This window comes from Acanthaster planci, linkage group LG08 (assembly GCF_054643075.1).
Source record: "Acanthaster planci isolate LZ-2023a linkage group LG08, COTS_SCS, whole genome shotgun sequence".
NCBI lineage: Eukaryota > Metazoa > Echinodermata > Asteroidea > Valvatida > Acanthasteridae > Acanthaster > Acanthaster planci.
Genome location: NC_141784.1, coordinates 4,190,609 through 4,203,768, shown reverse-complemented (window position 1 = coordinate 4,203,768; position 13,160 = coordinate 4,190,609). Strand labels below are relative to the sequence as shown.

At 41.9% G+C, this 13,160-nt stretch overlaps 1 protein-coding gene across 1 annotated transcript; it reads left to right on the top strand.

The window, feature by feature from the left end:
* Window positions 1-6,984: 6,984 nt before the first annotated feature.
* LOC110974660 (homeobox protein Hox-B4-like) lies at window positions 6,985-11,037 on the top strand. The gene is made up of 2 exons (XM_022226465.2): window positions 6,985-8,110; window positions 8,494-11,037. The coding sequence occupies exons 1-2, from the start codon at window positions 7,663-7,665 to the stop codon at window positions 8,847-8,849; spliced, it is 804 nt and encodes a 267-aa protein (XP_022082157.1). The 5' UTR covers window positions 6,985-7,662; the 3' UTR covers window positions 8,850-11,037.
* The last annotated feature ends 2,123 nt before the right edge of the window (window positions 11,038-13,160 follow it).

Below are 13,160 nucleotides of genomic sequence, written 5' to 3'. Positions count from 1 at the left end.
AACACAAGCTGAACCGTCTACATCTGACACAAACATGGCAGATTTTAACCCACTGAATCCCCCTCCCAAGTTTGTACACGGTAAAAAATCTGACCCGAAACATCCATCAAAACAGAGTCGACGAGACAGTTTGACTGACCAGAACAAGCCGTCTACTTCAGATAAGCTAGCTGATACTGATGCGCAGCAACAATCAGCCACTGAACCTGATGCTCGATTTTTAACAGGTACACCTTTAAAACAACAGGAGACAGAAAAACAAAGTGCTTCCACTGCAGACAAACATAACACCACTTTAAGTCCAGCTCCTTCAAAGCAAAATACACAACATCTAAAAACATCTAACAATACTACAGTGCCTGCCATCTGGGGTTCGCCTCCAGCTCCTTCTCGTGAAACCTCTCCTCTCTTTGCAGAGGTTGTTGCCAAAGGACACCGCAAAAAATCAAAGCCTAAAGAAGTTGTGTCCAATCCATTGGTGCAGCTGAAGTCTCCGTCTCCACAGCGAAAACTGCGTAAGCTAAGTGATACACCCCAGATGGAAAGAGATGAAAGTGTCTCCCAAACTTCAACGGAGGAAAATATCTCCCAAATCCTGGACGAATCTCAGATGTCCACAGAATCACCACCGATACACCCATCTCAACTGGATTCAGAGAGCGACCATGAATCCGTCTCCTCTGTCGTAAGCGTCTTCGATCAAGAGGGAGATGGGCCAGGGGACCTAAACCTGACAAAAGGACCACTTCAAAACGAGGAAGTCGTCACCTTCCTTAAGTGCGTCAAGTCACGTCGAAAGCCGCTTGACGTTGCCAGGAAATTTACTCATGACATCCCTGGTCTAGTAAAACAGCTGAAGCCACTCCGCAACAGCCCTCTGTTCACGAAAAATATGCAACAGAGGATTCGAAAGCTTGTCAGAAACCTCGATCCCAGCGATCCCATCCATCTTTTTCCATGATGTTTCTACTTTTCTTTGTTTTGTATATGACTTTCTCCCTAGTAACCCTCAATACAGGGGGATGTTCCACGCCCATCAAAAACAACTCTGTTCGTGCGTATCTAGACATAACCCTTGAAAATCCCGATGTTGCTCTGCTACAGGAAACTTATGATCTTAGGAACGAAGATCTGTGTTGGAAAACATGGCCGTATGATGTCTGTTGCGCTCCTGGAACCACCCGGGGATCTGGTGTTGCCACTCTCGTCAAGAAAAATAATAATTTTAACATAATAAAATCTTGTACGATCTGTGCTGGATATGTTCTTTTTCTCGAGCTTAGAATTCATTCAACCACCTATCATATTTACAATATCCTGATTCCTCAGGATGACGTTGCTGCAATGAACTGTCTTATCTCCTTGGAAGAGCATTGTTCTTCACACGACAATCGAGTTATCATTTTTGGCGGGGATTTCAATTGTACACATGACCCGCTTCTGGATCGCTTCTCGCAAAGCATTGAAAGGAGACACAAAATTGCTTCCGCTATAGAAAATATCATCAATACTTTTTCTATGTGTGATGTTTGGCGTAGAAATAATCCCAATTCATCTAAATTTACTTGGTTCAGATACAGCACTGGCACTTTGAGAAGCACCTCCAAAGCTAGACTTGATAGAATTTACTTCCCTGTTCACCTTTTGCCCTCTGTTGACTCCTGTAACATTCAACCTTGTTCCTTGTCGGATCATAGTGCTGTTGTTCTTAAAATAACACTTCCCGATGTAAGTAAGAGGGGTAGCGCCTACTGGCACTTCAATAATTCTTTGCTTCAAGATGAGACCTACAAAGGAATTTTTAAACAATTCTGGAAAAAGTGGCAAGCTACAAGATGCCAATTTTCCTCCATCAGTGTATGGTGGGACATGGGGAAGAATCATATTAAATCTATCACTCAAATGTATGGAGCTAAAATTGCCCGTGAAAAACGGGACAAGATTCATTCTCTTCACAAATCCATTGATGATTTACAGTGTTGTCCTGATCTTACCCCAGAGACTCAAAAAACTCTTCAGGAACAGCGGGATGCCCTGAATGAACACTTTAAGCATGACGCTAAAGGGGCTATCATTAGATCTCGTTTTAAGCTCACAACAGAAATTGACACTTGTTCTACATTCTTTTTTAATCTAGAAAAATCCAATTCTACCGCTAAAACTATTTCTAAAATTCGTCTCTCATCTGGAAGGACTACTGATGATCCAAATGAAATAAAATGTCACATTCGGAACTTCTACAAAGAATTGTACAGTGAGGCCGAAACTGAACCCAGTACTATGGATCACTTGTTTAAAAATTTACCTACGCTCAATGAAAGTGACTCTGAAGATTGTGACAAACCGATAACAACAGATGAAATGGATATGGCGGTTAACCAGTTAAATTTAAATAAGTCCCCTGGCCTGGATGGCCTTACTTCTGAATTTTATCAAACTTTTTGGAATATCATTAAGGACGATCTCATGGCAGTACTCAATGAATCTGTTGCCAACGGCCACCTTCCGGTTTCTTGTCGAAGGGGAGTTATAACCCTTCTTCCCAAAACAGGCGACTTGCTTGAGATTTCAAACTGGCGTCCTGTCTCTTTACTCAATACAGACTACAAAATCTTTGCAAAAATTATTTCAAACCGACTCAAAAATGTCATCGATAGCGTTGTTCACCCTGATCAAAGTTATACTGTTCCGGGTCGTTCAATTTATGATAATATCATCCTAATCAAGGATATTCTTATGTATGCTAATTCTCACTGTATTCCTCTGGCTGTTCTAAATCTTGATCAAAAAAAGGCATTTGATAATGTGGATCATTACTATTTATGTGCTGTTATGAAGACCATGGGTTTTGGAGAAAGATTTATCTCCTATGTCAAACTGCTATATAATGATGCTCAGAGTTTTATCAAGGTTTGTGGCTCCTTAACCGCACCTTTCCCTTTTAAAAAGGGAATTAGACAAGGATGTCCACTTTCAGGTTTGCTATATGCAATAGCTATAGAACCTCTCCTCCATGCTCTTCGATGTAATTTAAGACCTTTTGGCTTTATGATTCCTAATTCTGATTACACTGTTGTTACCTCGGCCTATGCCGATGATGTTTCTATATTTGTTACCAGTGATAAAGCTTTTAATATTATTCAAGATATTTATCATTGTTATAGCCGTTGTTCTGCTGCTTGTTTGAATTTTACTAAATCTCAAGGCCTCTGGGTCGGTTCGTGGATAAATAGAACGGACAACCCCTTAAATTTTAAGTGGAATAATACTGGTTTAAAATTCCTTGGAGTTCACATGGGAAACTCCTTCCATTTTTTTCAACAAAACTGGCAAACCTGTCGAGAAAAATTGCAAAACGTTCTTGCTCGTTGGAAAGGATTGTGTAAACTGCTGTCCTTCAGAGGCAGAGCCCTGGTAGCCAATCAGTTAGCGGCTTCCAAACTTCTTCACGTCCTTGCAGTTTTATCCCCCCCTCCAGAAATTCTCAGTGAACTCCAAAGGAAACTGGTAGATTTTATTTGGTCTGATGGGCGACATTGGATAAAGGAAAATATTTTGTATCGTTCACCTGAAACAGGCGGTCTGGGCCTTACCTGCCTCCAGTCACGAGTTTTTACGTATCGCTTCTCCTTTGTACAAAGATTTCTAAAAAAATCACCTCATCCTGTTTTCGCTTTCATGAGCTACTTTTTGCGTCAATATTGCAAGTTCGATTTTGATGCTCAAATCTTCTTAATAAATCTTGACGCTAAATTTTTTGTTCACCTCCCAACATTCTACTGTAGCGTGTTACGAGCTTGGAAGTTATCGAGAGCCCAAATTGTCATACCGCTCGAATCTCTTCATTTCATTTTGAATTTACCGTTAATTTCTACTCATGTAATTAAGTTTGCCGGTATAGATGACCATCTCCTTTGCCCTCGTCTCCGGATGTGTGGTGTTCGTACAGTTGGAGACCTACTGGACGTCTCTTCCGGAAAATGGAAAACAACGGAGGATATCCAAGCTGCAAACCCAGTGCGAAGGTCCTCAAACAGGCTTCTTCGCGCTGAACTCTCTGAAATGACGAATCTCCTCTTGCGTGTCTTCCCGCAGTTTTTCAACCGTTTTGGATACCGTCTCTCCACACGTAATCTTCAGAGCATCCCAGCCCTGAGAGAACTTCCCCTCGTTGTTCACTTCCCTCCAGACATCAATGCCACAGGCGCGTCTTCAAAGACTATTTATAAAACCCTCAACGCAGAACTCAACCAACTGAAGATTCCTCTTCAGACTTACTGGCATGAACAGAATGTAATCCCAGAGAACCGGAAAATCGAATGGCAAGCAATATATCGTCTACCTTCCTCAAAGAAAGAGGGCGATGTCCAATTTCGCCTATTGCATAACTTTCTGCCCAGTCTACCGGTCCTGCAGCACATTAACCCAGACATATCTCCACTGTGCCCTTGGTGTGGACAAAGAGGAACAATCGTTCACTTGTTCATCATGTGTCGCGCCATCCAGCCAGCATTAAATCTTCTGAACTGTCTCTTGAGTCGTCTTTTCCCGAGTGTAGTTCAAGATTTCGACCTGTACTGGTGCCTCCTTCCGTACAAGAATGGACGTTCAAAGGAGATGGTTAATCTGGCAAATTACTTCATTATCAGTCTGAAAGCAACCATATACTTTCTCTACTCGCGTTCATCTACTGCTGACCCTCTTATTGTATGGAAACTTCGAATGAAGAGTAAAATTCTGATTGATTACCACTTTTTCTCTGCAAAACACAACGTTGGCCTATTTTTGAGCAAATGGGACCACAACAACACCTTGTTCACATTTCTGGACAATAAGCTTTTCTGGCTGATATGAAGACTGATCTTTTTTTTCATGGTTGTCATTGTCTATCCCTGATGAGAAGTCTCAGGGTTTTGGATGACTATAAGTGTGGTTCCAATCTTCATGTTATAATTAGCAAATTAATTCTTTTTATTTTTTTACTGAGAATCCTTTCTTTTTTTCTGTTAAGTTTATTGTATGTCAGTATTTTCGTATTCCACTTGAACCTTGTTTTATTTTAAGAATCGTTGTTTTGTAGATATTTTCTGTCATGAATTAAAGGTTCATTTGGAAAAGTGAAAAAGTGTTTGTTTGTTTGTTTGTTTGTTTGTTTGTTTGTTTGCTTGCTTGCTTGCTTGCTTGCTTGCGTGTGCCTGGCGTGTGTGTTCAGTGGAAATATATAGGGTGGGGTAGAGTTGAATGGGGTGGGGTGACCTCCGTAAAAATGCCCTTATTGGCAATGTACAAATACGGTTGGTGGAATTTGACTCGATGTGACTTTGTCTGCTGTCGACAACCGACAAGTATAATGTCGCAGGTGATGTGACCTGTAACTAAAGCGGACTTTAATAGTCACCCATGAGGTATATCCTAATCAGCCTCACTAGAGATGTGAAAGCATGGGCATTTATCTAGTCTTTTCTTCATTGAAGTTCTGGGCCCATCAATGAGTACCGGTAATAAGCCTGATTTTGGTAAAATTTGCTCGACATAATTTGTTTGTTTGTTTGTTTGTTTGTTTGCTTACTTGTTTGAAGACAAATTTCTGAAATGAAAATTGTCTAAAATTGTATATTTACACTATTGGGAAAACTAATATCGGAGGTTTCAAATTTCTTTAAAACGCAATTTCACACAAGTTGAGGACACGTAGACTTTATGGCGTCCCCCGTTCTTCTTGATATCTCGTTATCAAGGACTGATAATTAGGAATGATGTTCGGAGGATGGCGGACTTTTTCATTCGAACTTTATCTTTTGACGGTATGGTGTATAAAGTCAGCTAGCTAAACACCACTGTACGTGAAAGTTGATACTGCGCCATTGGGGAGGCCCTAACCAGAATCCTCAGGGTTTGTTTATCAGAGTGTGGTCTTTAACGCTAAAGGCGGGGCGGTGAGTGGCAATGTCCCTCATCGCGGCCGGCCCTTTGTTTAAACCAGCCTGGCCATCCCGGCGAACGCAAGCTGGCCCGATCTGAGCCGCGGCACCCAAATCGCCACTCGCTACACGGACAGACAGCTCGTTCGTGCTCTTCGTTTAGCAATTGCCAAGGGTGACTGCTAGTCCAAGATCTTAAAGAGGTCCGTTTCGGTCGAAGACGTAGGTGACATGCAAGTCTTTATACGGCCTACAACCAGCAGAGTTGATGCTGTATGTGTCGTGGTCGTCCTTGTCGTTGTCACTGATGTTTCCTCGCTGCACTGAAAGATGATATTGTCCTTGTCGTAGTTTCCGTTCCCTTAGATCTAACACATTTGTTGCAGTTTTTGTCAAACAATCTTTGGGTGAATTCATCATCCCAAAAGTCGTTTGAAGTAACGTTACCCACATCCACAAACCTTCTATCCTTTAAAAAAATCGAGTATTTTTGCCCAATTTTTGAAAAAATCTTACCCCAGTAACAAAAACATTGAATATGCGAGAGATCTCATTCTTGTTTTCCTATGATAGCATCATTAATTAATTTTTTTTGTACTTTCTAACTCGTGATACGTCATGAAATTATTGGGAAGAGCCGGTTGTTGTTTGATGCAATACCACTTCTTCAGGGAACTCTATTCGTGCTCCGAATTTTCAGTGTACTGCACAGAGCTTATTTTTTTCTCCGCGATTTTATTGTGGTCTTTGTCCTTAAAACTTTCTTACATCTTCTTCCGAGTTCATCTTGGACTTATACTCCCTACTTTAAGAGAGAAAATTAACCTGCCATTTTATGTATTTGGAGAAGCACCACTAACGTAGCGTTTGGATGCTTGTACCTCACGGACAAAATTCCCACTCACGCCGACACTTTTATCTTTTAATCATTTAAAACAATTTGTAGCTGAGTCCGGGAAGCCAACAGCGATCATTTTTCACCCTTGAAATGCGACAACCGATAGCGAGCTCACCTCGTTTACATATCAAAGCGAACCTTTTTAAAAAATAGATGATCCCCGGCCGGATTCAATTCCCCTGTGGAGGTGGCAATCAGCAATCTTCGATAATAATAAAACCTAATTCGGTCCTGGGTCTGTTTTTTTCCCCTCTGCAAAGGAGACAAAGTGTAATAAGCGGCGTCTACAGCCTATTGCTGGCGGATTTCATAATTTTTTTCTCCAAGCCAAGGACCCCTGGTCACAGCGGACAGGGTCTGGCAATCCACGCTCTGTCAGAGACAGAGAACGATTTGATTCGGCCGGGGAGAGTGAGTGGAAGTCGGCACGGGGCCCGATCATGCATAACCAAGGAGCAGAATGCTCTTTCAGCGTTCCTGCGGAAAATTATCTTTTGGCGCCGCGAGTCGACAATCGGAGACCAATTAAGCCGCGCAATCATCCAAGGCGGCTTTTCCCCCCTTTTCAGTGTGAGTGAGAGATAGAAGGAAAAAACACAGCGGGAAAAAACCAACTTCGTCTGGTACACCTTCCACGACGTTACAGCCTGTCAGCTCGTCCGTCATTGGACGACCAAGGTCACGTGCTTTGAATAGGGAAAGTGAGGGGCATGGATGGGTAACGTGTGTGTCGTTAAGACTCAAATGGAGGCTATAGGACTGAACCGTATCAAACTCGGCCCGCTTAGCAAACAAAAATAGTTCAATTTTGACAATTACTTAGCTTACCGGTGTGGCGTGAGGATGTCCAGCGCGTCGACGTGTGGAGTAGACCCGAAATTCCCGCCGCTGGAAGAGTACGCGCAGTCCAGCTACATTCCAACAAATGGCTGCTTCAGCGGCTCACACTTTGCCAACGAGAACCATAGGTACATCGAGGCCAACTCCTCGCCAACGTTCCACCAGGAGTACGACAAATACCGCGCAAACTTTGCCGAGTGCGAGCAGGGCCGACCGGGCAACCTGCAGCACGGCTTCAGCAGCTTCACGGCAGCGCTAGCCGGCGAGGGCAACGTGGAGAGCTGGGCTGACTACCAGAGTAGCCCGGACAGAGACAATGGCTGGACCGGCCTTGGGACGAATAGTCCTTGTCTGTTCAAACAGAGAGGGACAGGCAAATTGGGGAATAACCAGATGCCACCCCAACAACTTCCTTTATATCCTTGGATGAAGAGGATACACGTCAACCCAGGTAAGTTTGAATGGTTTCATTCACCTGGTTAAAACAAAAGTGTTTAACGGCCTTTTTTAACCTTTGATTAATTTTAAGTCAACATGATATAATCGTTGAAGAGGACTATTATGCTGAACGCCCCCCTTGGGCTAAAAGCACGCGGTCTCAAGAGAATAACCCTCCAGAAAAGTGCATACTTTGCCAGACGGCGTTGGTAAATCGTGGGTCTCTTTCAACATATGCGCGTGTGACAAATGATCCAGATATATTCATTAATTATCCTATGCGCCGAAAGCATAGTGTTCACGTTCGGCTTTGTGGAAACCACACCGACTCAACGTAAATACACGCGGTGATAGTAGTACATTTTTTACGGGATTTTTTTTTCTCCCTCCGTGCAGCGGTCGGGAGTCGTTTATCAGCGTCCGGTGTCGACACCAAACGGACCCGCACCTCATACACCAGGCAACAGCTCCTGGAGCTGGAGAAGGAATTCCACTTCAACCGTTACCTGACGCGGCGGCGGCGCATCGAGATAGCCCAGTCCCTCGGACTCTCGGAGCGCCAGATCAAGATCTGGTTCCAGAACCGCCGCATGAAGTGGAAGAAAGACCACAACCTGCCCAACACCAAGCCGCGGGCCGGTACCACCACGCAGGCGGGCACCCGCCCGGCAGGCCCGGCTAACTTCGACGCCGCACCGCCGGTGGATATCAAGCGCGACACGCCGGAGAGTACCAGCACGGATTCGTCATGACCTGCTCAGACCCAAGCAGCGGGAGTGCGCTCATATCCGGTAGTTATCATATACTTAATTTTTGCCTCTCCGACTCAAGTACATTTTCGGTACATGTTGTGTACTGTGAAACGTTTCAGTGACATTCTATTAAATACGTCAACAAACTTGCCGCTACCAAGCAAACAAATGAACAATGTTTTTTTTCTTTATTATCCTGATGGCTGCTGGTAAATGTGAGACTCACTGAAATGTGAAGTACGTATTTGGTATTGCGATGAGGTTGTTAAAACTCGGTAAGCATGGACATTTTTTTCTCCATAAAGTCAGCTGAAGGACCCACGATAAGTAGCAAATGGCCATAAAAGGCGTGTCGTTAACGCATAAACAATACCAGTAATGTATTGCACGACACAATGAAGCGCGCTGAAGACACTTCCATCGTCATTAATTTTAATTTTCGAGTGCTACCATCATAAATTATATGAATAATTCGGTCATGATACTGCTATCACAATGGGGATAATTTGTTTTTTCTGTCATTGCTATGTGCAAAATAGCTCTATTTAACATGCTTCATATGCAGGGTGTTTTTAATTGTAATTTTATACATTGATTTATTTAAATTCATGTATAGTGTGTGTTTGGGGGGTTTATTTTGTTCGTTTGTTTTGTTTTAAAAAAGTAATATCCTTCCATTTAACCTTCAGATAATCATAGGCTTTTTTTAAATTTGAGTACATCTCTTTCTGGAATCAGCGCGGGAAGTGTTTGAATGTCATGTAGGCTGCCCTTTTTCATGCAATACACTTGCATTCCAGGAAGTCATTTGTTGTCCGTCAAAGTATTAAAGCCATTTAATCGACTCTGAAGGCACATTTCGATTTTCTCTGAATCGATTAATGATAGATCAATGAGAATTACGAACCATTGCAGAGAGCGCCTATGGAATGACTCTCGATAATGTGTAAACACAAATTTGGTGACAACGAACAAAAATAAACTTTCGGTCAAGCATTTGGAGGAAAACTTCCCGATAGTGGAAGTTTAACAGGCTTCCGTTTGAGACTTTTTCAGACTGACAGTTTGTATGATGGATAGCTGTCATTTCGATTGTGATTGTTTTCCCACTGAAAAATATCTTTCACTGAGTTTGTAACCGAAACCACATTATAAGTCCGTAGTTTTTACTAAACCCGAGGAAAAGCGAGAGAACGATCACTCTTGCTGTTGTTAGTTGTGTGCAACATTGCTTGTGTTTATGTTTTGTTCACACAAGACATGGAAAAAAAGTACAAACATGAAAGAATGAAAATAATTTCAACCAGGAAGTACCGTATGACCTCAAGAACATGCTTTATTTCAGTTCTTCTGAAGAGTCAGGTAACTTTCCATTTTCACTGCAAGAAAACGAACGTACCGCTTTCATATATATATATTTTTAATTATTTTTTATATGTTTGGTTAAGTTTTGGCTCCAGTGTGTGTTAACAAATAATTTTTCTGCCTTCGCAGAAAATCCATCGCTGACGGGAATTTAGTGCTCTTTCAAGGAAAGAAACGGTACTGTTGAGTGACCCTGGTGCCAAGATCTGTGGGAAAGTATTCACATTTTGTTGAAGGCTAGGATAGGGTCTGTTTTCCAGAACTCTGCAAATAGGCTGTATTGGCAGATTCAGGCCATTGACACGTTCATTTGAAATGAAAAGACACTGTTTCAGACAAAATACACACAATCGTCAGGTTTTACTGTGGACTCTTGATTTAAAGAACAAAATAATGAAATACTACGAATGTTGAGGGTCGTGATCCCTCCAATTCCTTTGTTTTGATTGATTTTCCTGTTCTTGTTTTGAAAAAGGTCTCTTCCTAAACAAGGAAATTCGCCTGGTCCAAATAACCTTCTTTTACAGAGTTGAATGTGCTAAGAAATCTTTGACGACGATAAAATTGGTCATTTTGGTGTAAACTTTAATACCCGAAAGAGGGGATGTTATCACACTGACTCTTGGACTATAAAGCCTGAAATTGTACATTTTACGAAGAGAACCCTCCTAAGCAAATTATATACACCTGCTGTATGTTAACTATGCTGTTTAAAACAGCCAGGGAGAGTGGACGTGTAAATATTCCTATATTATGAGGTCTCTATGTCGTTGTTAATTAAGGTATGTGAAATAAAGCATTGTTGTTCTTAAGTGTCTATAAAGTTATGAGGCGGACTTTAATTTCGTTATTGACTTGACTGTTTTTACACCCACTGTTGAGGACGTGCTGCAACATTGATTGACACTGGACTATTAACACACCTAAATCGTCAGCCTGAATCTACGTATCCTTTTTTCAATAAAAATTGGGGGAAAAGGGAGAGAAAGAACAAAATTGCATAAAACGAATTTGTACAAACGGCTTCTGGAACGTGTCGCTGACGGTTGAAAATTCTGTAAAAATCGAGAGTAATGGAAGAGAAAAAAGGAATCCACTTTCTTGATATCCATATACACCATACGTTATCGATACGACTACCCGAGATCGTGGGTCGGGATAGTTACCCAAAACAAGCTATAGACGGTAGTATGGCACATTTTATGACCACATCCTTTATGCTGTTTTTAATTAATTGATCGCCCGCACATTAAGACAAGTGCAGACAATTAGCCTTGCGCAGTAACAAAATCGTGTTGAGCATCTCCACCGGTTCCTTTGTGTGGCCATCACGATTTTTTAAATATTATTTTTGACCACTTGAAAACATGAAATGAAAGGAGCACATAATGTCAACCAGTCCTTCCCTAAAATAAATCACTTGCCCATTTGACTTCAGACTTAATATTGTCGGTCAATCTCTTTAAAAGTGTTCACACGGCCGCGTCCGAATAATAGGCCAGTCCTGTATAATATTGCGATTGGACTGAAACAGTGCTACAACCTTTCTATCAGAACCTACATGCATCCAAGTCTATTATCCAGCATAAACTTAGAACAGTTGAAACCACCGATGGTTGTTGGAAATTTATAAAAGAAGAACAAAACCGAATGGTAGCCATGATGAAAATAAAAAATGCAAAGCCTGCCTTCTCCCTCTTTCTGCAAAAAAAAAGAAAGAAAAAAGGGAAAAAAAACCCAAAAAGTTTCAACAAACAACTTAACAACAAAAACATTAGACGTTAATGTTTTTTTTACTAGGCCTCATATCGAGATACAATACCTCCAGCTCTTATCTAAGTTAATTTGCTAAGATGGAATAAACCGAGTCATACCATTAATTAATTATGTTTCTGTAATTTCTGTTTTAGAATCGAGTACTTCGGCATGATTCTCCTTCGTTCGGCCTACCGTTGCTATGGAAACAAATTGCGAGAAATGACGGCCCCATTAAAGATAGAAAAATAGTTCACTTTGAATCTTTCATCAGAAATGCAAAAAAAAAAAGTGGGAATTCATTTTGTTTTGCAATTAGCCGAGAAGGAGAAAAGGATAGATTCTTTTCGTCAAAATATATTTCGTAATTCGATTCACATTTTGAAAATAAAAAGCAAAACATATCGAAAGTAAAACACACCCCCTGAAAAGAATGAATTTTTGGACGTGTTCTCATTGAGGTATTCGAGAACAGTGGCATTAACAACAACATCTAGGTCACAGACATTTCACTACCCACCAGCTCCCCTTCGGAGTCAAATACCCCAGTTTTCGGGGGCTTTGTCCCTCACCAAATCGACTAATTGAGCCTGTCCTCATCGCTTCACAGGTGACCGGGTATTTTGCATGACAAGTCGGGCCGACGCCGCACTGTCGGTTCTCTCCGAAATCCTAGGAACACAGACCTGACTACATCGTCGACTGCTGCTGTATAACCGCTGTCTTTGGTTTACCCGCACGGGTGCGGGCTTGCGCGGGGGATATAAGCCTGGGGGCTTTACGGCACGTGTGCCGCCCTTCCAGCGTGCCTTTTTGTGTCACCACTATGGGTGACCAAGGGAGTATTTCGGCGCGAAATTCTTCCTTCTGCTTTTCATTATTCCATCTACTAATGTTCACACTTTCACACTAATGAGATTTTTTTTTGCCCAAACTGCCCTGCACGAAGGCAATCTTCAGATTGTTTGGGGTAGTGTATTGCTGCAGGAATTTTTGTTAGATTACTGTGAAAAGTGTGTGAATAAAAATGGCTTTCCGCTTGAAACGGGGTTAAAAGTCACCGTAGCTACGATAGAGAGTTTCCTTAGGCAGTTGAAGCGATGGGATCTTCGTGCGGACTGATCGTCTCTTGTGCATGTGCTTAAAACATGACGTTCCAACGTCGACCTAATCGACAACGTCTGGAGTCTA

Coding starts and splice junctions, on each gene's coding strand:
- LOC110974660 (XM_022226465.2), top strand. CDS start 7,663: ATGTCCAGCGCGTCGACGTGTGGAGTAGACCCGAAATTCCCGCCGCTG. Junction 8,111..8,493: donor GAGGATACACGTCAACCCAG/GTAAGTTTGAAT, acceptor CCCTCCGTGCAG/CGGTCGGGAGTCGTTTATCA.